The sequence below is a fragment of the Pongo abelii genome, chromosome 10 (genome assembly GCF_028885655.2).
Source record: "Pongo abelii isolate AG06213 chromosome 10, NHGRI_mPonAbe1-v2.0_pri, whole genome shotgun sequence".
In the NCBI taxonomy this organism is placed as follows: domain Eukaryota; kingdom Metazoa; phylum Chordata; class Mammalia; order Primates; family Hominidae; genus Pongo; species Pongo abelii.
Window position 1 is genome coordinate 119,834,077 of NC_071995.2, and position 23,148 is coordinate 119,857,224.

Genomic DNA, 23,148 nt, shown 5'->3' on the forward strand with positions numbered 1-23,148 from the left:
AAAATACAAAAATATTAGCCAGGCATGGTGGCATGCGCTTGTAGTCCCAGCTACTGGAGAGGCTGAGGTGGGAGGATCACGGGAACCCCAGAAGTATAGGTTGCAGTTTGCCAAGATTGTGCCACTGCACTCCAGCCCGGACGACAGGAGGAGACCCTGTCCCAAAAACAAACAAAAAAGACAAATATATAAATGAAGCTGGGCATGATGGTGCGTACCTGTAGTCCCAGTTACTTGGGATGCTGAGGTGGGAGGATCGCTTGAAGCCAGGAGTCAGGAGTTCTAGGCTGAAGTGAGTTATGATCATGCCACCACACTCCAGCCTGGGTGACAGAATAAGAATCTGGCTCTTAAAAAAAAAAAAAAGTAAAATGGAACAGGTGAAGTTATTTTAATTTTTAAAATAAAAAGTTATTTTTATAAATAAAATTTTAATTTAAACCAAATTATTTTAAACTAAACATTATATTAATATATAATATATAAATTTTTAATTAAATCTAATTTAAAATTATTCTAAATGTTAACTTTTTTTTTTTTTTTTTTTTGGAGACGGAGTCTCGCTCTGTCGCCCAGGCTGGAGTGCAATGGCGTGATCTCGGCTCACTGCAAGCTCCGCCTCCCGGGTTCACGCCATTCTCCTGCCTCAGCCTCCCAAGCAGATGGGACTACAGGCGCCCGCCACCACGCCTGGCTAATTTTTTGTATTTTTAGTAGAGCCGGAGTTTCACCATGTTGGCCAGGATGGTCTGGATCTCCTGACCTCGTGATCCGCCCGCCTCAGCCTCCCACAGTGCTGGGATTACAGGTGTGAGCCACTGCGCCTGGCCTAAATATTAACTTTTAAATTGTCCTTTTTTTTTTTTTTTTTGAGACGGTGTCTTGCTGTATCACCCAGGATGAAGTGCAGTGGCATGATCTTGGTTCACTGCCACCTCCGCCTCCCAGGTTCAAGCGATCCTCTGGCCTCAGCCTCCTGAGGCTAACTTTTGTATTTTTATTAGAGATGGGGTTTCACCATATTGGTCAGGCTGGTCTCAAACTCCTGACCTCAGGTGATCCACCCACCTCGGCCTCCCAAAAGTGCTGGCATTACAGGTGTGAGCCACCACACCCGGACTAAGTTTTCTTAATTTAAAAATTTAAGTCAATATATTTTTTTAAAATTATCACTTCAAGAAGTGACATTAGCCATCTTTGAAGTGCTTGGTAGCCACATGTGGCTGGTGGGTGAGGGCAGGGCCTGTTTGTTTTTTTTGTTTTTTTTTTTTTCTTGAGACGGAGTTTTGCTCTTATTGCCCAAGCTGGAGTGCAATGGTGTGATCTCGGCTCACTGCAACTTCCACATCCCGGGTTCAAGCGATTCTCCTGTCTCAGCCTCCTGCGTGCATCACCAAGCCCAGCTAACTTTTTAAATTTTTAGTAGAAATGGGGTTTCATCATGTTGGCCAGGCTGGTCTCAAATTCCTGACCTCAGGTGATCTGCCCACCTCAGCCTCCCAAAGTACTGGGATTACAGGAGTCAACCACTGTGCCTGGCCACAGGGCCTGTCTTTATTTAGAAGTTTGCTATTTTGTTCAGCACAGATTATTTTATATTAGTTAATAAATATTTTTTGAGGCTGGGCATGGTGGCTCACACCTGTAATTCCAGCACTTTGTGGGGCTGAGGTGGGAGGATCTCTTGAGTCCAGGAGTTTGAGACCAGCCTGGGCAACATGGTGAAACTCCGTCTCTACCAAAAATACACACATACACACACACAAAAATTAGCTGGGTGTGGTGGTGCACACCTGTAGTCCCAGCTACTCGGGAGGCTGAGGTAGAAGGATGATTTGAGCTCAGGAGGCAGAGGTTGCAGTGAGCCAAGATCATGCCATTGCACTCTAGCTTGGGCAACAGAGCTAAACTCTGTCTCAAAAAATAAAAATAAATAAAAATGAAAAAAAAAATCAGAATTGCACACATGAAATGGGTGAATTGTACGGTAAGTATATCTCAAAAAAGCTAAAACAATATTTTTATTGATTTACATACCATCAAACTCGCCCTTTTAAAATGTGCAATTCATTGGGTTTTAGTACAGTCACCGAGTTGTCCGATATCACCACAATCAATTGTAGAACATTTTTATCATCCTAAAGAAACCCGGCACCATGGAGCAGCCACTCCCCATTCCCTTCTCCCACCCAGGCCCTGACAACCACGAATCCACTTTCTCTCTATGGATTTGCCTGTTTTGGACATTTCATATAAATGGACTCACACACTATGTAGTCTTTAGTGACCACTTTTTCACTTAGCATCATGTTTTCAAGGCTCATGCATGTTGCGGCATGTACTGGAAGTCCATTCCTTTACATGACCAAATAATATACCATTGTATTGGCTGGATGCCTGTAATCCCAGCACTTTGGGGGGCCAAGGCGAGGGCATCACCTAAGGTCAGGAGTTCGAGACTAGTCTGGCCAACATGGTAAAACCCCATCTCTACCAAAAATACAAAAATTAGCTGGGTGTGGTGGTGTATACCTGTAGTTCCAGATACTTGGGAGGCTCAGGCAGGAGAATTGCTTGAACCCGGGAGGCGGAGGTTGCAGTGAGCCAAGATTGTGCCACTGCACTACAGCCTGGGCAACAGAGCGAGACCCCATCTCAAAAAAAAAAAAAAGAAAAAAATATATGTCTATACCATCACATGGTCAAGCCATATTTTGTTTATATATTCATCAGGTGATGAATATTTATGTTTTTTCCACTTTTTGGCTCTTGTGAATAATGCTGCTATGAGCATTCATGCACAAGTTTTTGTATAGACATCTGTTTTTAATTCTTTGGGGTTTTGCATTAATTTTAATTTTTAAAATATATTGCATAAAAATATTATTTACCTTGATGACTGGGTTTGGCACTCCCTTAAAATTTGCAGCTGGGCTGCCAGGCATGGTGGCTCACTCCTGTAATCCTAACACTTTGGGAGGCTGAGGTGGGCGGATGGCTTGAGTCCAGGAGTTTGAGACCAACCTGGGCAGCATGGCAAAACCCTGTCTACACAAAAAATACACACACAAGGCCGGGCACAGTGGCTCACACCTGTAATCCCAGCACTTTGGGAGGCCAAGGCAGACGAATCACTTGAGGTCAAGAGTTCAAGACCAGCCTGGCCAACATGGTGAAACCCCAACTCAACGAAGAATACAAAAAAATTAGCCAGGCATAGTGGCATGTGCTTGTAATCCCAGCTACTCCGGAGGCTGAGGCAGGGGAATCACTTGAACCTGGGAGGCGGAGGTTGCAGTGAGCCAAGATCGCTCCACTGCACTCCAAGCCTGAGTGACAGAGTGAGACTCTGTCTCAAAAACACACACACACAACCCAAAACACACACAACACACACACACACACAAACAAAATCAGCTGGGTGTCGTGGTGCGTGCCTGTAGTGCCAGCTACTTGGGTACTTGGGTGGCTGAGGCGGGAGGATCACCTGAACCCAGGAAGTCAAGGCTGCAGTAAGCCATGATCACACCACAGCACTCCAGCCTGGGTGACAAAGTGAGAACCTAGCTCAAAAAATAAAAAAATAAATTTGCACCCGGGGCAACTACCACACTCATCTCAACTCAGTCTCACCTTGCATGTTTTGTGCCTTGCTGGCTGTATGACCCTGGACAAGTTACTTAACCGCTCAGAGCCTCGATTTCCTCCTCTATAAAATGGGGATAATCTCTGTACCTACTCACAGTTGGTAGCAGAATGCAATGAAGTGAATTCACCCTCACAGAGCCAGCACTGTTCTTGGCACATGGTAATCTTAACATATTTTTTCCTACAGGGAGGCCTGGTGTCAGGCCAGGAGGCGGGTGGAAAGGTCCCAAAATGGATGGAAGGGTCCCAAAATGGCCGTGAGCGTCCTCTGCCCTTGAGAAGAGCTAGCCCGGCTGTCTAGAGCTCCCCGCTGCTGCCGCTCTCGTAAGCAGCAAGCGTTTTTGGCTCTCCTGTCTCAGCATGATGCCCCTACAAGTTCTTTCGGGGGTGGGACCCAATGCTGCACTCCTGACGGCCTCCCTGGCTCCCAGCACCTTCCATCCCAGCTGCTCAGGGCCCCTCACCTGTGCCTCCCCCACCCTCCCCTCTGCCCACTCCCATCGCAGGCCATAGCTCCCTGTCCCTCTCCGCTGCCATGAGGCCTGCACTTTGCAGGGCTGAAGTCCAAAGTTCAGTCCCTTCACTAAGCACACGGATAAATATGAACCTTGGAGAATTTCCCCAGCTCCAATGTAAACAGAGCAGGCAGGGGCCCTGATTCACGGGCCGCTGGGGCCAGGGTTGGGGGTTGGGGGTGCCCACAGGGCTTGGCTAGTGGGGTTTTGGGGGGGCAGTGGGTGCAAGGAGTTTGGTTTGTGTCTGCCGGCCGGCAGGCAAACGCAACCCACGCGGTGGGGGAGGCGGCTAGCGTGGTGGACCCAGGCCGCGTGGCCCTGTGGCAGCCGAGCCATGGTTTCTAAACTGAGCCAGCTGCAGACGGAGCTCCTGGCGGCCCTGCTCGAGTCAGGGCTGAGCAAAGAGGCACTGATCCAGGCACTGGGTGAGCCGGGGCCCTACCTCCTGGCTGGAGAAGGCCCCCTGGACAAGGGGGAGTCCTGCGGCGGCGGTCGAGGGGAGCTGGCTGAGCTGCCCAATGGGTTGGGGGAGACTCGGGGCTCCGAGGACGAGACGGACGACGATGGGGAAGACTTCACGCCACCCATACTCAAAGAGCTGGAGAACCTCAGCCCTGAGGAGGCGGCCCACCAGAAAGCCGTGGTGGAGACCCTTCTGCAGTAAGGAGCCCTGCCCCGTCCCCACTCCCAGGAACAGCCTAGAGAGGCCCCTAACGAGCCCCCCTTCTGAGTTGAGTCCCCATGACCTTCAGCCTTTAGCCTAGTTGCTGGGAAGGGGGACAGGGCCCATGAGAGCCCAGGGGTCCTTGCTTGGAGGTTTAAGCCTCCAGCCCCTGAACTGCTCCTCTGCAGAGTCCCAAATCCCATGAACTGAGGCCTTCAGCCCAGTCCTTGGGCAGGGGGGACATTTCCCAGGGGAGTCCAAGATGGGAGAAAAAGCAGGTGAGTTCACAACTCAAATGCCTGGAGAACTGGGGAGTGGTGGAAATTTTTAGCCACTGTGATCATTTATACTCTCCAGACCCTAACTCCTGCACTGAGTCCTCAGTGGGTAGGCTCCGGGGTCCAGGAAGCACTGCCAGGGAGGAAGGCCCGAAGCTGGGGTTTGGGGGCTTTCCTGGCCTCCTAGGGACTCATGCATTTAGCCAGGGAAGCCCAGGTCTTTCTTACCTGAGGCAAGCAGAGCCTCGAGGTGGGAGCTGCTCCCCTTTCCTGTATGGCCACAGGCACCCCACCTCACCAGCAGGCGCCATTAGAGGCTGCCCGTTCTACATCCCCATCCGCTGGCGGACTCCCCGTCTCCTGGAGAACTGGGTGGGTCCTGAGCTCGATGCCTCCCCTCTCCTCAGCAGAGCTGACCTAGTTACTAATTACCCACGTGCTTTATTATTTCTCTTTTGTTTTATAAATTTATAAACGGCAAAAGGCTCTGATAAGGTCTGTGATCATTAACTTGTAGGAATGGTGGCCTGGAAAGATCTGGGCCAACCCACCTCCCACCTAGTGGGGGTGGGGGATGGGGGTGTGGGGGAGAAGGAAGGATGGCCTGGGGGCTGCAGGGGCCACCCCTCCCCAGCGGCTCCCTGACTTCCACCCTACAGCGCCTGCTTGAGGAGGTTCACTACTTCCTGGGCGCTGTGCTGAGGTTTCACAGGAATAATTTCCCTTCATGGTGAGGAGTCCTGGGCAGAAGCTATTGGTGACTCTGCTTCACAAATGGGGAAACTGGGGCTTAGAGCCGGGAAGGAGCTGGACTAAGTTCACCAAACTGAGGCCCCAAACCTACTCTGTTTAGTGTTCTCAATTGCTATGACCGGGGACCAGAGGCCTGCAAGGGGTGACCAGGGAGTCACAGAGAGACCAAGCCCCAGAGATGCTCCAAAGGGGCCCATCTCTTTTCTGTCCAAGGTCCTGATCCCAGTTGGGGTGGGGGAGGGCTGGGGATTCCTGCTTTCCCAGAGGCCTCAGGGAGCCTCCCGAAGGCCTGGACAGGGGGCAGGGGAGCAGTCAGGGCCCCCTGACTTGGCAGGAAGAGGAGGGCAAAGGACTCCAGAGCTGCAGGGGAGGGGCAAAGAGTCAGGCATCCCAGACCCAGGGCAAAGGCAACCCGACGGGGTGGGGCTGGGCCTGACCTGCCCGGGGCCCCAGATGGGATTGGGGGCTTTGGGGTGAGGGTGGGGGCAGGGGATGCTTTCTTACCTGGCTGAGTGAGCTCTCTCGGTCAGCAGCCCCCTTTGGTGGGATGGTGGGGTTGGGGAGGCTTGATCCACAGCATTTGAAGGGGAAGCAGAGGTCAAAGTGCTTCCTAGGGACCAGCAGAGACCTGGAAGCTGAGGCAGAGAGGCCATTGGGGGAGATGGAGAGAGAAGCTGGGAGAAGCAGAATGGAGAAGCCGGGGGGTGGGGGCTCAGACCCAGCTGGGAGAAGGGGCACGGGAGAGAATGAGGCGCCCCAAGCTTGCAAGGAGGCTGGAGTGCTTCCCGCCTGCCCCGATTGGGTTTTCTTTAATGCTAACAGCATGCTATTTACTTTCCATTTAAATTTGAGATGTTGCTATAAATTATCAACCAGCTCCTTGTTCCTGCAGAGTTTATAACTAACTACCTGGGTTACTTATTGTTCAGGTAACAAAAGGGATCGGAAAACGCCCTGAGTGAAAAAATTGGGGCCTCCAGCGTCAGGGTCGGGGAAGGAGCCAGGGAGAGAGGGGCGGGGGACCCCTATTGAAGGGCTGGGCCATCGGGGAGGTTGAGGCTGGGAAGACGTTACAGAGGCAGAATGTCTAGTAGAAGCTGTTTCCTGGGAGAAGTCATTGTCTGGGAAGAAGCCGGGGTGGGTCCTGGGTCCCAGGCCTCCCTGGGGAGCCCCGTGTTGGTGGCCACAGCAGGAACCTGAGCTCTTTCTTCAGATCTCCCCCTTAGCTCCCTGAGCGACCTTGGGAAAGTCTGTTCCTCTCCTTCTGCCTCAGTTTCCCTCCTTGGCCAAGGAATAAAATCCAAACTCCCTGCCATGGTTTCGTTTCCCTCCCTCCACCCCACCAAATTCCTGGATCTCTTCCCAGGTCTTTCTCTTCCTCGCTGCCTTTGCTGCAGTGATTTTGGCTTTGCTGTTCTTCAGCACCCCAAGCCAATTCCCAACCCAGGGCCTTTGCACGTGCTCTTCCTGCTGCTCAGAACCTCTTTCCAGATCTTCCCATGGCCGATTCCTTCTCCTTCAGCTCCCTGATTGCTCCATCCAAAAGGGGGCCCCACCCCGTCATTCTCTTCCACTGCTGTTGTTTACTTTCTCTGGGTCCCTGTCAAGACTTGTGATCATCTGATTTGTTTGTTTTCTATCTCCTGCCATGAAAATAGAAGCTCTTCAAGGACAAGGCCTGTGTTGCCTTATTTATCACTTGTACCCACATCCTGCCCAATGGCTGATGCACAGCAGGAATGAATGAGTGACTGGGATTCTCTGAGGCCCTGAAGACATCTGCTGCCCTGTTGGTCAGGGCCCAGCAGCCTGAGACATGGCCAAGGGAGAAACTGGGACCCAGGGTTCCTTCCTGGGTGTCCTCCCGGGTCCTTTCTTTCCCTGATCAGCTCAAACCCCAACCTGTTTCTTTTTTGTTGTTGTTGTTGTTATTTTTGAGACGGAGTCTCGCTCTGTTGGCCAGGCTGGAGTACATGGCGCGATCTCGGCTCACTGCAAGCTCTGCCTCCTGGGTTCACGCCATTCTCCTGCCTCAGCCTCCCGAGTAGCTGGGATTACAGGCATGCACCACCACGCCTGGCTGATTTTTTGTATTTTAGTAGAGATAGGGTTTCACTATGTTGGCCAGGCTGGTCTCAAACTCCTGACCTCAGGTGACCCACCCACCTCGGCCTCCCAAAGTGCTGGGATTACAGGCACTCAGAGCCACTGCCCCTGGCCTTCAAACCCCAATCTTGAAGTATTCTGATCCTGCCCATCAGGCAGCATCAGAGCACTGAGACTCAGGAAAACAGTAGCCACGGGGGGACAGAGGATCTGACGTCCCCAACAAAAGCCAGACTGCCTGCATCCTAATCCCAGTTCTGCCCCTTTCTAGCTTGAGCAGGTGATTTTATTTTTCTGAGCCTCAGTTTCGTCTGCAGGGTACAGATGACAATAACCCTTGTCCACAGGGTTAAATGGCATGGCACTTGTAGAGTAAACATGTAGTAAGTGCAATATACAGCAGTTATTATTAGTGATCCCATTTTACAGATGAGCAAGTTAAGGCTGAGAGAGGCAGTGCCTTACCAAACGAAACTCTTTCAAACGACTGAAGGCAGGCCAGGACTTGGACCTGGGTCCTCCTACCTCACGCTCCATACAGCAACCTCGAGGTCGCACTTTCCCCTCCCCAGTCATTGCTGCTGTTCAAGTTGACCATCAACTCACTTCCATACAGTGCTTCGGAGTTCACAAAGGGCTTACAAAATGCGCTAAGCTCATTTTTTCCTCCTCCCCATCTCTGAAGTCTGAAATATCATTAGCCCCATTGCACAGATGAGGAAACTGAGGCACACGGAGGTTAAGGAAAGAATCAAGGCCAGGTCTAAAGCCCCCACACTGAGAAGTCAGCTCCCCCTCCAGATGTGGAGATGAACACCACAACCTTGCATGGCCTGAAACCCCAGGGGCCAGAGGGCAAGAGGCTCAAAGCCTTGGACGTCCGATTGACCCCGGAAACGGTAGGAGAGAGAGGAGGAAGATGTGGGGGGGTCTTCACTTCTCTTGGGCTCTGCTGTGTGGGGCCAAGGGTCTCCAGGGCTGCATTGTTAAGATGATGATGATGACAATATTATTCCACAAATTCAGCACTTACTGTGCGCCAGGCACTACCCTAAGTTCATCCTCCCTATTTGAAGCTCATTTAATTTTCCCAGTAGCAGTGTGAGGTAGGGGTGGATTTCCCCTACGTTACAGGGCAGGTGTGGGTCATGCAAGAGCACGCGCGGCTAGGTTGCAGTGGTGGGATTTGAACCCACGTTGGTTTGACTCTCAAACCCATTAGAGTCAAAGCAGGAGATGCCTGGAGACTTGGCCCCTTAGTTCTTTTTTCTTTTCTTTTCTTTTTTTTTTTTTTTTTTTTGAGATGGAGTCTCACTCTGTTGCTGGGGGTGGAGTGCAGTGGTGCAATCTTGGCTCATTGCAACCTCTGCCTCCCAGGTTCAAGTGATCCTCCTGCCTCAGCCTCCTGAGTAACTGGGACCACAGGCATACGACACCACACCCAGCTAATTTTTGTATTTTTAGTAGAGACAGGGTTTCGCTATGTTGGCCAGGGTGGTCTCTAACTCCTGACCTCATGTGATCCACCCGCCTTGGCCTCCCAAAGTGCTGGGATTACAAGCATGAGCCACCACGCCCAGCCTTGGCCTCTTAGTTCTGAGCTAGGACAGTTGGAGAATCTGCCCTCAAAAACAGTCAGGCCCTTGGAGACTCTGTGTGTGTGTGTGTGTGTGTGTGTGTAAGAGACACACAGAGAGACAGAAGAGAGTGAGTAGGGGGTGGGGGGAGAGAGAGAGACATTGATTCAGTAGGTTCTAGAAAAAAGTGGCACAGGTGGCTTCTCCCAGAAAAGGGAAAGACATGCCCTCTTGGTTCTCTGTCTCCTAATTAGCATTTAAAAGTCACTTTTTTGTTGTGGATTTTTTGCCCAACTCTACTAGGAATTGTTTAAAAGTGGAACATTCGTATCAGCTCACTTTAACAGTTTGCTTTCCATTTTCACATTCAAAAGCCTGTCTTCTGTTTCTAAGAGTTGCACATGTATTTGTGCAGGGTAGCTGGCCTTTGTTTTATTTTCAAGTTCAGCTTAAATTTGACCTGGCATGGGAGAATGAGAATGAGAGAGAGAGAGCGAGACAGAGAGAGAGAAAGAAACAGACAGACATGGAATCAGATGGACAGGGGCACATGGCAAATCTTTGGTTTGAACCCAGGAGAGGCTGTGAAGAGGTGAGAGGAGACTGACCCTGTTCTCTTTGTGGGAGAGAGAAGGGAAGGAGGGAGGAAGGACACAGGAGGACACCGCACAGGAGGGTGATGGCTGCAGATGGGGGAGGGGAGGCATCGGGCAGCCTGGCTCTAGGATCAGATAAACATGTTTGCCCCGGAGCACCAGGCTGGACTTTGTACTGCCCTTCCCTCTGAGCTCTGACTGGCACTCAGCGAAGCAGGGAGGTGAAGGAGAGAGGATCCTAGGAGCCCCGGAAAGAAGGGAGAGAGAGAAGCTGGGGAGAGGCCTGGGGAGGGGGGGCGTCCTGGCAACATGAAATATTTTTGAGTCCCAACTAGATCACCTTACACAAGTGACTGTGCCTTTCTGAGCCTCAGTTTTCTCCTCTGTGAAATGGGCACAGCGTCTACTTCCTAGGGTTATAAGATGTAAGTGGCCAGCCCTCAGCACAGTGCCCTGGCTCACAGTAAATCCTCAAGAAACATGAGTTCTCAGATTTTTTTTTTTTTTTTTTTTGAGACAGCATTTTACTCTGTCGCCAAGGCTGGAGTGCAGTGGTGCCATCACAGCTCATTGCAGCCCCAACCTCTCAGGCTCAAGAGATCCTCTTGTCTCAGCCTTCTCAGTAGCTGGGACGACAGGCTTATGCTACCACACCTGGCTAATTTTTCTATTTTTTGTAGAAACAGAGTCCCACTATGTTGTCCAGGCTGGTCTCAAACTCCTGGGCTCAAGGAATCCTCCCACCTTAGCCTCCTGAGAAGCTGGGACTACAGGTGTGCACCACCATGCCTGGCTAATTTATTATTTTTTTAATACAGACAGAGTCTCACTATGTTGTCCAGGCTGGTCTTGAACTGCAGGGCTCAAGTGATCCTCCCACCTCGGCCTTTCAAAGAGCTGGGATGCATGAGCCACCATACCCGGTTTACAATTCAGTTTTAAATATTATATATGCCAAGGTGGGAGGATCGCTTGAGCCCAGGAGTTTGAGACCAGCATGGCCAACATACCAAGACCCTGTCTCTACCAAAAGAAAAAAAAAGAAAAAGAAAAAAAAGTACAAAAATTAGCTGGGCATGTTGGCATGTGCCTGTGGTCCCAAGTACTTGGGAGTCTGAGGTGGGAGGACCAATTGAGCCCAGGAGTTTGAGGCTACAGTGAGCTATGATCACGCCACTGTGCTCTAGCCTGGGAGACAGAGCAAGTAGCCTCTAAAAAGAAAAATAAATAAATAAAAATAAATATTGGCTGGGCACGGTGGCTCACACCTGTAATCTCAGCACTTTGGGAGGCCAAGGCGGATGGATCACCTGAAGTCAGGAGTTTGAGACCAGCCTGGCCAACATGGTGAAACCCTGTCTGTACTAAAAATGTAAAAATTAGCTGGGTGTGGTAGCGCGCACCTGTAATCCCAGCTACTCGGGAGGCTGAGGCAGGAGAATCGCTTGAACCTGGGAATCGGAGCAAGGCTTTGTCTCAAAAAAAACTAAATAAAAATAAAAATAAATATCATGTATGCATATATAGTATATTATATATTACGTAATTTACAAAGTACACAAGGACAACAGAGAAAACTGTCCTTCTCACTCCCATCCCCAGCACCCCATTCTCCTCTGGAAGGAACCAGAGTCCCCAGTTCCTTGCGTGCCCTCCGGTATTTTACATGTGCACAAATATGTAGAAATCCTCTTTTACCTCACTTCAAATTATTCATAAATAGCAGCACAGCAGACACACCAGATAAACTCCGCTCCATCTGGGCACACAGAGCTTCCTCAGCGGGGTTTTTTCAGTGGTTGCATTGAACAGATGCATCTCCATTTAGTTAATCAGTAGCCTTTTGCTGGGCTCCTTGGTGGCTTCCAATCTTTTGCTATGGCAAGCAGCGTGGCAAGGAATTGCCTTCTACTTGTGCCATTTGTCACCTGTGCCAATATTAGAAGCCACAAATTCTAGAAGTGAATTGCTCAGTGAGGCAGGGGAGAGCACAGGCTTTGGAATCACGCAGACCCAAGTTCAAATCCCAGTCTGCCTGTTTCAGTGCTGCTGTATTGAGCTGTATTTATCTGTAACTTTTTTTGTTTGTTTGTTTTTTGAGATGGAGTCTTGCTCTGTTGCCCAGGCTGGAATGCAGTGGCGTGATCTTGGCTCACTGCAACCTCTGCCTCCCAGGTTCAAGCAATTCCCCTGCCTCAGCCTCCCGAGTAGCCGGGATTACAGGCACCTGCCACAATACCTGACTTATTTTTTATTTTTGTAGAGATGGTTTTCTCCATGTTGGCCAGGCTGGTCTCGAACTCCTAACCTCAAAAGACCCACCCACCTTGGCCTCCCAAAGTGCTGGGATTACAGGTGTGAGTCACTGCACCCAGCCTATCTGTGACATATTGGTAATATAAGTTCAGGAGAGGGAGAAAGAGGTGGGGATTGAGACAGAGCAAGAGAGGAGGACAGAAAATTTATATGGCTCAGGCATCTGATCCCTTCTGTTCCCCCACAGGGAGACCCACAGTGAGCAGAGACATGACTCACAGGTGGCATCGGGTCCCTTGAGTCTCTCTGGTGGGAGAATCTCAACCCACAGAGTAGGATTCCAGTGTTCACATGCATTTTTGGTACTATGAGGCCTCTGAATGTCAACCCTGTCACCTGGGACTCTGTTGAAATACCAGCCGTGGCCGGGCGCGGTGGCTCACTCCTGTAATCCTAGCACTTTGGGAGGCCGAGGCAGGCAGATCACGAGATCAGGAGATCGAGACCATCCTGGCTAACACGGTGAAACCCCGTCTCTACTAAAAATACAAAAAAATTAGCCGGGCTTGGTGGCGGGTGCCTGTAGTCCCAGCTACTCGGGAGGCTGAGGCAAAAGAATGGCATGAACCCAGGAGGCGGAGCTTGCAGTGAGCCGAGATCGCGCCACTGCACTAGAGTCTGGGCGACAGAGCGAGACTCCGTCTCACAAAAAAAAAAAAAAAAAAAAAAGAAGAAGAAAAGAAAAACCAGCCGCCTGTTCTGGTGCTGCGGGGAAACTGGCCTAACCACAGCCAAGGGTGCAGATTTTCAAGAAGCGTTTTTTAAAAATATATATATACACAGACAGAGAGAGAGAGAAGCCACTGAGGCCCACAGAATTTGCATCATTTTATCCCTTGCCCAAGGTCACAGGATAAGCAGAGTCCCATCCACCTGAAAGGATTCAGTTCTAAGACAGCCTTTAGGGCAAAAAATCACAAAGTTGATATCTATATATCTATATCTATATATCTATATATATCTATAGATCTATAGATATATATAGATATATATACCTGTTTGTGCCCTAATCACTGGCAGTAAATGCACTTTTTTTCTTTTCTTTTTTTGAGACAGGGTCTTGTTCTGTCACCCAGGCTGGAGTGGGTGTAAAATTGGAGAATCCGTATTTCTTTCCTTGTTTTCAGATTTAATGCTTTCCTTTTTCCAGCAGGTCTCTTTCGTCCATCCATCCATCATCCATCTACCCACCCACCCACCAATCCATCCATCCATTCATCCAACCATCCATCCATCCATCATCCATCCACCCATCTATCTGTCCATCTACTCTACCCTACCATCCATCCACCAGTCCATCCATCTATCCACCAATTCATCCACCCATCCACCCATCCATCCATTCACCCATCCATCCATTCATCCATTCACCCATCCATCCATCTACATATCTTCATCTGTGTTGTGTGTCTGTGTATCCATGTTTCTAAACCTTTATCTGTTCCAGTGTCTGTGTCCATAGGCCTGTGTCCACGTTTGTCATGTGTGTGCGTCTACAAGTCTCTGTCCTCATGACCATGTGTCTGTGTCCCTGTGTCCTGGCATAAATGACCATACCTCACTGTCCCTGAGTCCATGTGTAGGCCCCTGGGCTCCATAACTGCTTTCATGCACAGTCCCCACCCTCAGGGCTGACAAGGTTCCAGCACCCAGGACCCCAGCCCCACCTATGGGGAGAGACACCCCTGGCTGAGCAGACCCTGTCCTTGCCCTTCTCCCAGGGAGGACCCGTGGCGTGTGGCGAAGATGGTCAAGTCCTACCTGCAGCAGCACAACATCCCACAGCGGGAGGTGGTCGACACCACTGGCCTCAACCAGTCCCACCTGTCCCAACACCTCAACAAGGGCACTCCCATGAAGACGCAGAAGCGGGCTGCCCTGTACACCTGGTACGTCCGCAAGCAGCGAGAGGTGGCACAGCGTAAGTAATGACCCCACCCCGCGTCTTCCCTGGGAGGCCCCAGGACTCTCCCCTAACTCATAGGTGGGGCTGGAAGCTTCACCATCCCCATTACACAGACAGGTAGATGGAAAGGAAGTCAGTGGGATTCAACCTGCGTTTATTGCCTATTCTGCGCCAGGCACTCTGTGGGACGGGAGTAGGCTTGGTCCTGAACATCCAAAGATGAATGAACTGGGTCCCTGCTTTCTTTTTCTTTTTTTAGATAGAGTTTTGCTCTTATTGCCCGGGCTGGAGTTCAGTGGTACGACCTCAGCTCACTGTGACCTCCTCCTCCCAGGTTCAAGCAATTCTCCTCCCTCAGCCTCCGGAGTAGCTGGGATCACAGGTGCCCACCACCATGCCTGGCTAATTTTTTGTAGTTTTAGTAGAGACGGGGGTTTCACCATGTTGGCCAGGCTGGTCTTGAACTCCTGACCTCAGGTGATCCACCCGCCTCAGCCTCCGAAAGTGCTGGGATTACAGGTGTGAGCCACCATACCCAGCCTGGGTCCCTGCTTTCTCAGAGCCCATGGTTAAGTGGGAAAGTGGGAGAAAAGCTCATTATGATCCAGCGAGTCATGTATTAGAATGGGACAACAGCAGCCACAACAACAACAATAATGGCTACTATTTATCATGTGTTTTTGGGGTGCCTGGTCCAGTGCAGTGTATTACACAAAGCATTTCAGGGTGCTGAGCTGACTGTCGACTGGGGAGTAACCTGTTCTTCCTCAGGAAGGCAGAGGTATCAGGAAGGCTCACATTGCAAATATGACCTTTAGACTAGGTCTTAAAGTGGGAGTTGAATTTTGACCCATGGAAACACAGGGAAGGGTGTTTCAGGCAGAAGGAACAGCATCAGTAAAGGCTCAGAGGCAAGGTCTACGCTCAGGAAATCCTCCACTGCAAACTCAGGAAGCTCTGGGAGCCCTATTACTCAGGGAATGGCGGGTTTTCTTCTCCAGGCTTCATACCCCACCAAATCCCAAGGGCACTGTCACCTTCCAACCTCCATCTATGTGTGACATTTTTTGACATTTCTTTTATTAATTATCCAGGTTTTTTATTTATTTATTTTTTATTTTTATTTTTTTGGGACAGAGTCTCGCTCTGTAACCCAGGCCGGAGTGCAGTGGCGTGATCTCGGCTCACTGCAAGCTCCGCCTTCCGGGTTCATGCCATTCTCCTGCCTCAGCCTCCCGAGTAGCTGGGACTACAGGCGCCTGCCACCACGCCCAGCTAATTTTTTGTATTTTTAGTAGAGTCGGGGTTTCACCGTGGTCTCGATCTCCTGACCTCGTGATCCGCCCACCTCGGCCTCCCAAAGTGCTGGGATTACAGGCGTGAGCCACTGCGCCTGGCCTTAATTATCCAGGTTTTTAAAAAAGGAAATAGCCAGGCATGGTGGTATGCCATAATCTCAGCTACTGGGGAGGCTGAGGTGGGAGGACTGTTTGAGCCCAGGGGTTCGGGTCCAACCTGGACAACATGGCAAGGTTCCTCCTCTAAAAAAGAAAGAAAGGAAAGATAGGAAAGGGAGGAAAGATAGGAAAGGAAGGAAGGAAGGACGGAAGGAAGGGAAAAGAAAGAAAAAACGAAAGAAAGAAAGAAAGAAAGGCAATACACATTTGGTTAAAAAAAAGAAGAAAAACAGAGTTTATAAGAAAAATTAGATGCCTTTCCCCTAAAGCAGCCACTGGAATTCCCAGACTCTTGTGTATCCTTCCAGAGAGATTTTCTGCATATAGTAGCAATAGATATGTTATTTTCTTGCTCTTTTTCTGATTAATGGGAACATACTAGACACACTATTTTGCACCTCATGTTTTGTCTCTTGGCAATAAATCCTGTACATCTTTTCATATTGGCACTGAGAGATTGATGGATCTCATTCTTTATAAGGGCTGCTGGCTGTTATTTGTTTAACTGGCCACCTATTGAAGGACTTTTAGGGTTTTTGCAATCTGTGAATACAACCAACTGCAGCAAAAAACATCCTTCTTTATAGAAGTGCGTGTTCACATGTGACTGTGTCTGTAGGATACATTCCTAGAAGTGGAGTGCTGGAACAGAGTAGCTGCTTTAAAATCTTGGGTACATATTGGCATAGTTCCTTCCAAAGAAGTTATATCAATTTACACTTCCACCAGCAGTAAAAATCACTGTTGAGAAAAAAAAAAAAAAAAAAGTATGCAGGCCGGGCGCGGTGGCTCATGCCTGTATTCCCAGCACTTTGGGAGGCCAAGGCAGGTGGCTCACTTGAGGGCAGGAGTTTGAGACCAGCCTGACCAACATGGTGAAAACCTGTCTTAACTAAAAATACAAAAATTAGCTGGACATAGTGGCGCATGCCTGTAATCCCAGCTACTTGGGAGGCCAAGGCAAGGGAATCACTCGAACCCAGGAGGCAGAGGTTGCAGTGAGCCAAGATCACGCCACTGCACTCCAGCCTGGGTGACAGAGGGAGACTCTGTCAGATAAATGTATGTACGTATGTATGTATTATGTATGTATGTATGCATGTATGTATGCATGCATGCAATAGACAGCTCTAGTCCTTACTCTATAGCTACCCCTCATCCCAATTATTGGGGTGCTTACACTCTACTGTGCTGTAATACACACTTGGAAAAACAGTACATTTTAATACTATTTTAATTTGTATGAGAAGAAACAATAAAGATTTATTTTGAAAATCTGTTAGAACTAGATTTAGTTTCTGAAAGAAATAGTGTTCTCCTAAAACCATCACTAGAAGAAATTTTACAATATTCGATAAAATGCATTAAAAAATTTCTAACAGAAATGTCATCAAGGACTTCAGCCCAGAGCTGAGAACAGAGATGTAAACTGTGGCCCAAATAGCTTTCCCTGGGGGATTTTTAACTTTTAAGGAGAAATTGGAGAATTTGAGATGCAGAGTCAGTATATGTCTGAAGTATTAGGACTCTTTCAGTAACAGGGGACAGAACCCCAACTCAAATGGATTTAAACAGAAAAGGGAATGTATCGACTGAAGCAATGTGAGGAGTCCAGGGCTGCTTCAGGCATGGCTAGATCAAGGGGGTCAAATGAGATTCACACAGCATTTCTTGACTCTTTTCTTTTTTGTTGGCTTCATTCTCAGACAGGATCACCTCATATAGGCAAAGATGGGTTCTGGAAGCCCTGGGCTGCCATCCTACCAGCTTAGCAACCTCGGAAGGAAAAGAGCTCTTCTTTTCAGCTACTTGCAGTTGAATGACTCTTTTTATACTTAATAATGTAAACTTTTATTTATTTTATTTTTTGAGATGAGGTCTTGCCATGTTGCCCAGGCTAGTTTTGAACTTCTGGGCTCAAGCGATCCCTGCCTCAGCCTCTTAAGTAGCTGGAATGGCAGGCACGCATCACTGTGTCTGCTATAAAAGAAACTTTTAAATGAAGTCTAACATAAAAAGTGCCCAAATCCAAAGCATACAGTTCAATGAATTTTCACAAAGTGAACACACCAATACAGATAAAAAACAGAATATTACCAGCTTCCAGCCTGGTGTGGTTGTACCCACCTGCAATCCCAGCACATTTGGGAGGCAAAGGTGGGAGGATCACTTGAGCCTAAGAGTTCAAGACCAGCCTGGGCAACAACAGAAGGAGACCCCATCTCTACAAAAAATAAAAATAAAAATAAATGAGCCAGGTGTGGTGCACCAGGTGTGTAGTCCTAGCCACTTATGCCCGCTGCTGCTTCTTGGCACTGAGATGGTGAGCGCCCTGCTGCTGCTGCTGTGCCCCTGATTCAGAATCTACCTTCCTCTCGGCTGGGTGCAGTGGCTCACGCCTGTAATCCTAGCACTTTGGGAAGCTGAGGCGGGCGGATCACGAGGTCAGGAGATCGAGACCATCCTGGCTAACATGGTGAAACCCCATCTCTACTAAAATTACAAAAAATTAGCCAGGCGTGGTGGCAGGCGCCACCTACTTGGGAGGCTGAGGCAGGAGAATGGCATGGCATGAACCCGGGAGGTGGAGCTTGCAGTGGGCGGAGATCGCGCCACTGCACTCCAGACTGGGCGACAGAGCGAGACTCCGTCTGAAAAAAAAAACAAAAAAACAAAAAAACAAGAAAACAGAATCTACCTTCCTCTCTTCTCATAAAGTGCTGACCTAACACTTGTGTGTCCCAATCCTTTGGTGGCCTGCTCAGGGATAATCCGGTAGACTAGTTTCCAGTAAAGTGATACCAGCTGATGAAGGCTGGCTGGGTCTCTTCCTCTAGCTAATATTTGCATTTTAAGCCTGATTTTCAAGTCTGGAAAGCTGAATATAATTCTGAATCTACTGAGGACATATGGCTGAAGTTTTTGCTCTACTGCGTGACCCTGGAAAAATATGGAAGCTCTCTGAGCCTCAGCCTCCTCATCTGTAAAATGGGGATAGTAAATGTGCCGAATCAGAACAAATGCTAATGCTTACCTGCAGTCTTGTATTGAGAAAGATGGTGAGATCATATCTTGGGTTGGTAGGAAAGCATTCAGGGATTGATTAGTGATGTTTGCCTTGAACACAGGTTAAGAAAGTGATGGCATGTGTGCTGTGTGTTTGTCATCACTGGATTAGATGATTTCTAAGTTCTAGCTGTAAGCTCCTCTGGTTCAGCACCCTGGCAATGAGAAAGAATCAAGGGCAAGGTCAGGGGAATGCACCTGGGAAGGTGAGAGTGGCCAGTACCCCATTCACGGCTTTCTATGCCTGCAGAGTTCACCCATGCAGGGCAGGGAGGGCTGATTGAAGAGCCCACAGGTGATGAGCTACCAACCAAGAAGGGGCGGAGGAACCGTTTCAAGTGGGGCCCAGCATCCCAGCAGATCCTGTTCCAGGCCTATGAGAGGCAGAAGAACCCTAGCAAGGAGGAGCGAGAGACGCTGGTGGAGGAGTGCAATCGGTACAGCGGCGGGCGGGAAACAATGCTGGTTTGGTCTGGTCTGCGGCAAGGCCAGAGAAGGGGAAGGTGACTCTAGGTCCTGTAAAAGGCTGTCCAGTCACCGAGAACTCCTGATGTTGGCTTAGCCTGGCCCAGAAAATTGAGAATACTTGAACCTAAACCCATTCCTCGCAGCCCCCCTGCACCCTGGACACCAAGCAACCCCTTCCATGGATGCTCACCTAATTTGATTCCCTCTACAATCCTATGGCTCTTTTGCCCACTTTATTAATGGAGATACTGAGGTCAGAGAGACTGTCACTTGCCCAAGGTCACACGGCAGACCTGGCATTGGAACCCAGATCTGCCAGCCTCAAACCCTCCCGCAGAGCTCAACTTCTCAGAACCCTCCCCCTCATGCCCAGGACAAGGTTCCTCTGAGCCTGGCCTAGAGGCTCACGGGTGGCTATTTCTGCAGGGCGGAATGCATCCAGAGGGGGGTGTCCCCATCACAGGCACAGGGGCTGGGCTCCAACCTCGTCACAGAGGTGCGTGTCTACAACTGGTTTGCCAACCGGCGCAAAGAAGAAGCCTTCCGGCACAAGCTGGCCATGGACACGTACAGCGGGCCCCCCCCAGGGCCAGGCCCGGGACCTGCACTGCCTGCTCACAGCTCCCCTGGCCTGCCCCCATCTGCCCTCTCCCCCAGTAAGGTCCACGGTGAGTGGTATGTGGGGACAAGGGACACGTGGGAAGGTGGGAGGGTTGGGGAGGACTGTCCCAGTGACAGCAGTCACCTAAACCTCTTAGCACTTCGGTTTGGTTCCATTCCATTCACGCCACTCCTTATCACTCTACTTCACTCTGTTCATTCATCCATTCCACTCTATCTCCATTCCATTCACTCTACTCCTTTCCACTCTATTCAATCCATCCACTCCACTCCATCTACTACAATTAAACCCATTCCATTCACTCCATTCACCTCCACTCCATCCACTCTACTCCATTCACTCCAGTCAACTCCACTCCATCCTTCCATCCAACTTCATCCCATCCACTACATTCAACTCCACTCCATCCACTCTACTCCATCTACTACCTTCAACTCTACCCCATCCACTCCACTCCATCCATTCCATCCAACTTCATCCCATCTACTACATGCAACTCCACTCCATCCACTCCACTCCATCCTTCCATCCAACTTCATCCCATCCACTACATTCAACTCCACTCCATCCACTCTACTCCATCTACTACCTTCAACTCTACCCCATCCACTCCACTCCATCCATTCCATCCAACTTCATCCCGTCTACTACATGCAACTCCACTCCATCCACTCCACTCCATCCTTCCATCCAACTTCATCCCATCCACTACATTCAACTCCACTCCATCCACTCTACTCCATCTACTACCTTCAACTCTACCCCATCCACTCCACTCCATCCATTCCATCCAACTTCATCCCATCTACTACATGCAGCTCCACTCCATCCACTCCACCCCATCCATTCCATCCAACTTCATCCCATCTACTACATGCAACTCTACTCCATCCACTCCACTCCATCCATTTCATCCAACTTCATCCCATCCACTACATTCAACTCCACTCCATCCACTCTACTCCGTCTACTACATTCAACTCTACTCCATCCACTCCCCTCCATCCATTCCATCCAACTTCATCCCATCTACTACATTCAACTCCACTCCATCCACTCCACTCCATCCATTTCATCCAACTTCATCCCATCCACTACATTCAACTCCACTCCATCCACTCCATACCTGGCTCCATCCACTCCACTCCATCTACTACATTCAACTCTACTCCATCCACTCCATACTCTATTCCATCCACTTACTCCATCCACTCCATTCAGCTCTACTCAATCCACTCCACTCACTCAACTCCATCTACTCCACTCCCTCTACTTCATTCAACTCTGCTCCATCCACTGCACTCCACCCATTCCATCCACTGCACTCCAACCAGTTCCATCAGACTCCACTCCATCCTCTCCACCCATGTGATTCCATCCACTCTACCCACTCTTCTCTCCATTCCATACCATTTTATTCTATCTGTCCCATCCACTCAACTCCATTCACTCCACATGACTCCACATTTCATCCATTCCAGTCTACTTCATCCACTCACTCCACTCTATACCATTCCACTCCACTCCACTCTATTCACATACTCCATCCATTCCACCCTACTCCATCCACTCCACTCCAACCCACTCACTCCACTCCATACCATTCCACTCCACTCTGTTCACACGACTCCATCCATTCCACTCTAGCCACTCCATTCATTCCACTCCACTCCACACTATTCCTCACCATTCCATCCACTCCATCCTACACCATTCCACTCCACTCCACCCTACACCATTCCACTCCACTCTATTCCTCCCCACCCATCCTCTCCACCCTTTACCACTCCACTTGACTGTATCTATTCCACTTGATCACACTCATTCCACTCAATTCCATCTATTCTACTCCACACCATCCACTCCACTTCATATCATTCCACTCAACTCAACCTAAGTTGATTTGGGTTAATTCAATTCGATTCATTCATTTCAGATTGTATCAATTCAATTCATTTCAATTCAACTAAATTCAGTTAAATTCAGTTCAGTTGTCTTCTACTGAGCACCTACTGCATGTCAGGTATAGCACTAGGCAGTGGGGGGAATGGAGCTAATAAATGCAGTCCCAGCCTTCAAGGAACTGGGAGCAGCTGACCCAGGGCTTGGCAAAAGGTAGAAACACAGGCAGATTTGCTGGCTGCATAAAGGCAGACAGGCAGCTGGCCTAAGCAAACCAATGGAGTTTGAAGTGATGAGGGCTATGGAGGCAGGGGAGGGCAGGGAAGTGGGGTGCCGAGGCAGGACACTACTTTCCTCTCCAGGTGTGCGCTATGGACAGCCTGCAACCAGTGAGACGGCAGAAGTGCCCTCAAGCAGCGGCGGTCCCTTAGTGACAGTGTCTACACCCCTGCACCAAGTGTCCCCCACGGGCCTGGAGCCCAGCCACAGCCTGCTGAGTACGGAAGCCAAGCTGGTGAGCGTCCCTGCTTGTAAGAAAAACCCAACCTCATCTTTCCTTGGCAGGGAGATTCTGGAGCAGTCCCTAGGGAGGCCCTGTGGGGACCCCGGCCCCCCGGACTCAGCTTGGCTTCCCCTCGTAGGTCTCAGCAGCTGGGGGCCCCCTCCCCCCTGTCAGCACCCTGACAGCCCTGCACAGCTTGGAGCAGACATCCCCAGGCCTCAACCAGCAGCCCCAGAACCTCATCATGGCCTCACTTCCTGGGGTCATGACCATCGGGCCTGGTGAGCCTGCCTCCCTGGGTCCTACGTTCACCAACACAGGTGCCTCCACCCTGGTCATCGGTAAGCTGGTGGGGACGGGTGGGCACCTGGGTGGGAGGCTCATGGGGCAACCACAGAATCCAGGAGCTGGAAGAGCCACTGGGACTCCATTCATTCATTCATTCATTCATTCAACATGTATTTATCCAGTGCCTACTCTGGATCAGTCACTGTGCTACATCAGTGATACCTGGGTGAACCAAACAGACCAAAATCTCAGCAACTCAAGCAGGGAGGCAGGCACTAAGCATAATACATCAATTCTGTGGTACCTCAGAAGGTGAAGGGTCTATGGGCAAATTATAGCAGGGTAAGGGGGACTGATGTTTTCTAAGTTTTTGTTTTATGAAGAAAAATTAAGCCCAGAAAGCCTTTATTTGCAGGTAAAATTATGCAGAAGCCCAGTACATAAGATAGATAGGGAGCTGCTAGGAGAGGGGAGAAGAGAGCTA

The 23,148-nt window shown here is 49.7% G+C and overlaps 1 protein-coding gene and 1 long non-coding RNA gene across 4 annotated transcripts in view; one reads left to right on the forward strand and one right to left on the reverse strand.

Annotated features, from left to right (window-relative positions):
- Nucleotides 1-23,148, reverse strand: part of LOC129049356 (uncharacterized) — a 25,290-nt gene continuing 2,142 nt past the window's right edge. Inside the window, exons 2-5 of the long non-coding RNA XR_008512403.2 lie at nucleotides 18,851-19,037; nucleotides 17,944-18,040; nucleotides 6,363-6,493; nucleotides 1-349 (exon numbers count right to left, since the gene is read on the reverse strand). This is a non-coding gene — a long non-coding RNA (uncharacterized LOC129049356). The remainder of the gene's footprint in view (nucleotides 350-6,362; nucleotides 6,494-17,943; nucleotides 18,041-18,850; nucleotides 19,038-23,148) is intronic.
- Nucleotides 4,498-23,148, forward strand: part of HNF1A (HNF1 homeobox A) — a 24,027-nt gene continuing 5,376 nt past the window's right edge. For all 3 annotated transcript variants that reach the window (XM_024257196.3, XM_024257198.3, XM_054528332.2), the window contains exons 1-6: nucleotides 4,498-4,823; nucleotides 14,175-14,374; nucleotides 19,133-19,319; nucleotides 19,777-20,018; nucleotides 22,237-22,388; nucleotides 22,516-22,717. In XM_024257196.3, coding sequence (XP_024112964.1) covers nucleotides 4,498-4,823; nucleotides 14,175-14,374; nucleotides 19,133-19,319; nucleotides 19,777-20,018; nucleotides 22,237-22,388; nucleotides 22,516-22,717 — 1,309 coding nt within the window. The remainder of the gene's footprint in view (nucleotides 4,824-14,174; nucleotides 14,375-19,132; nucleotides 19,320-19,776; nucleotides 20,019-22,236; nucleotides 22,389-22,515; nucleotides 22,718-23,148) is intronic.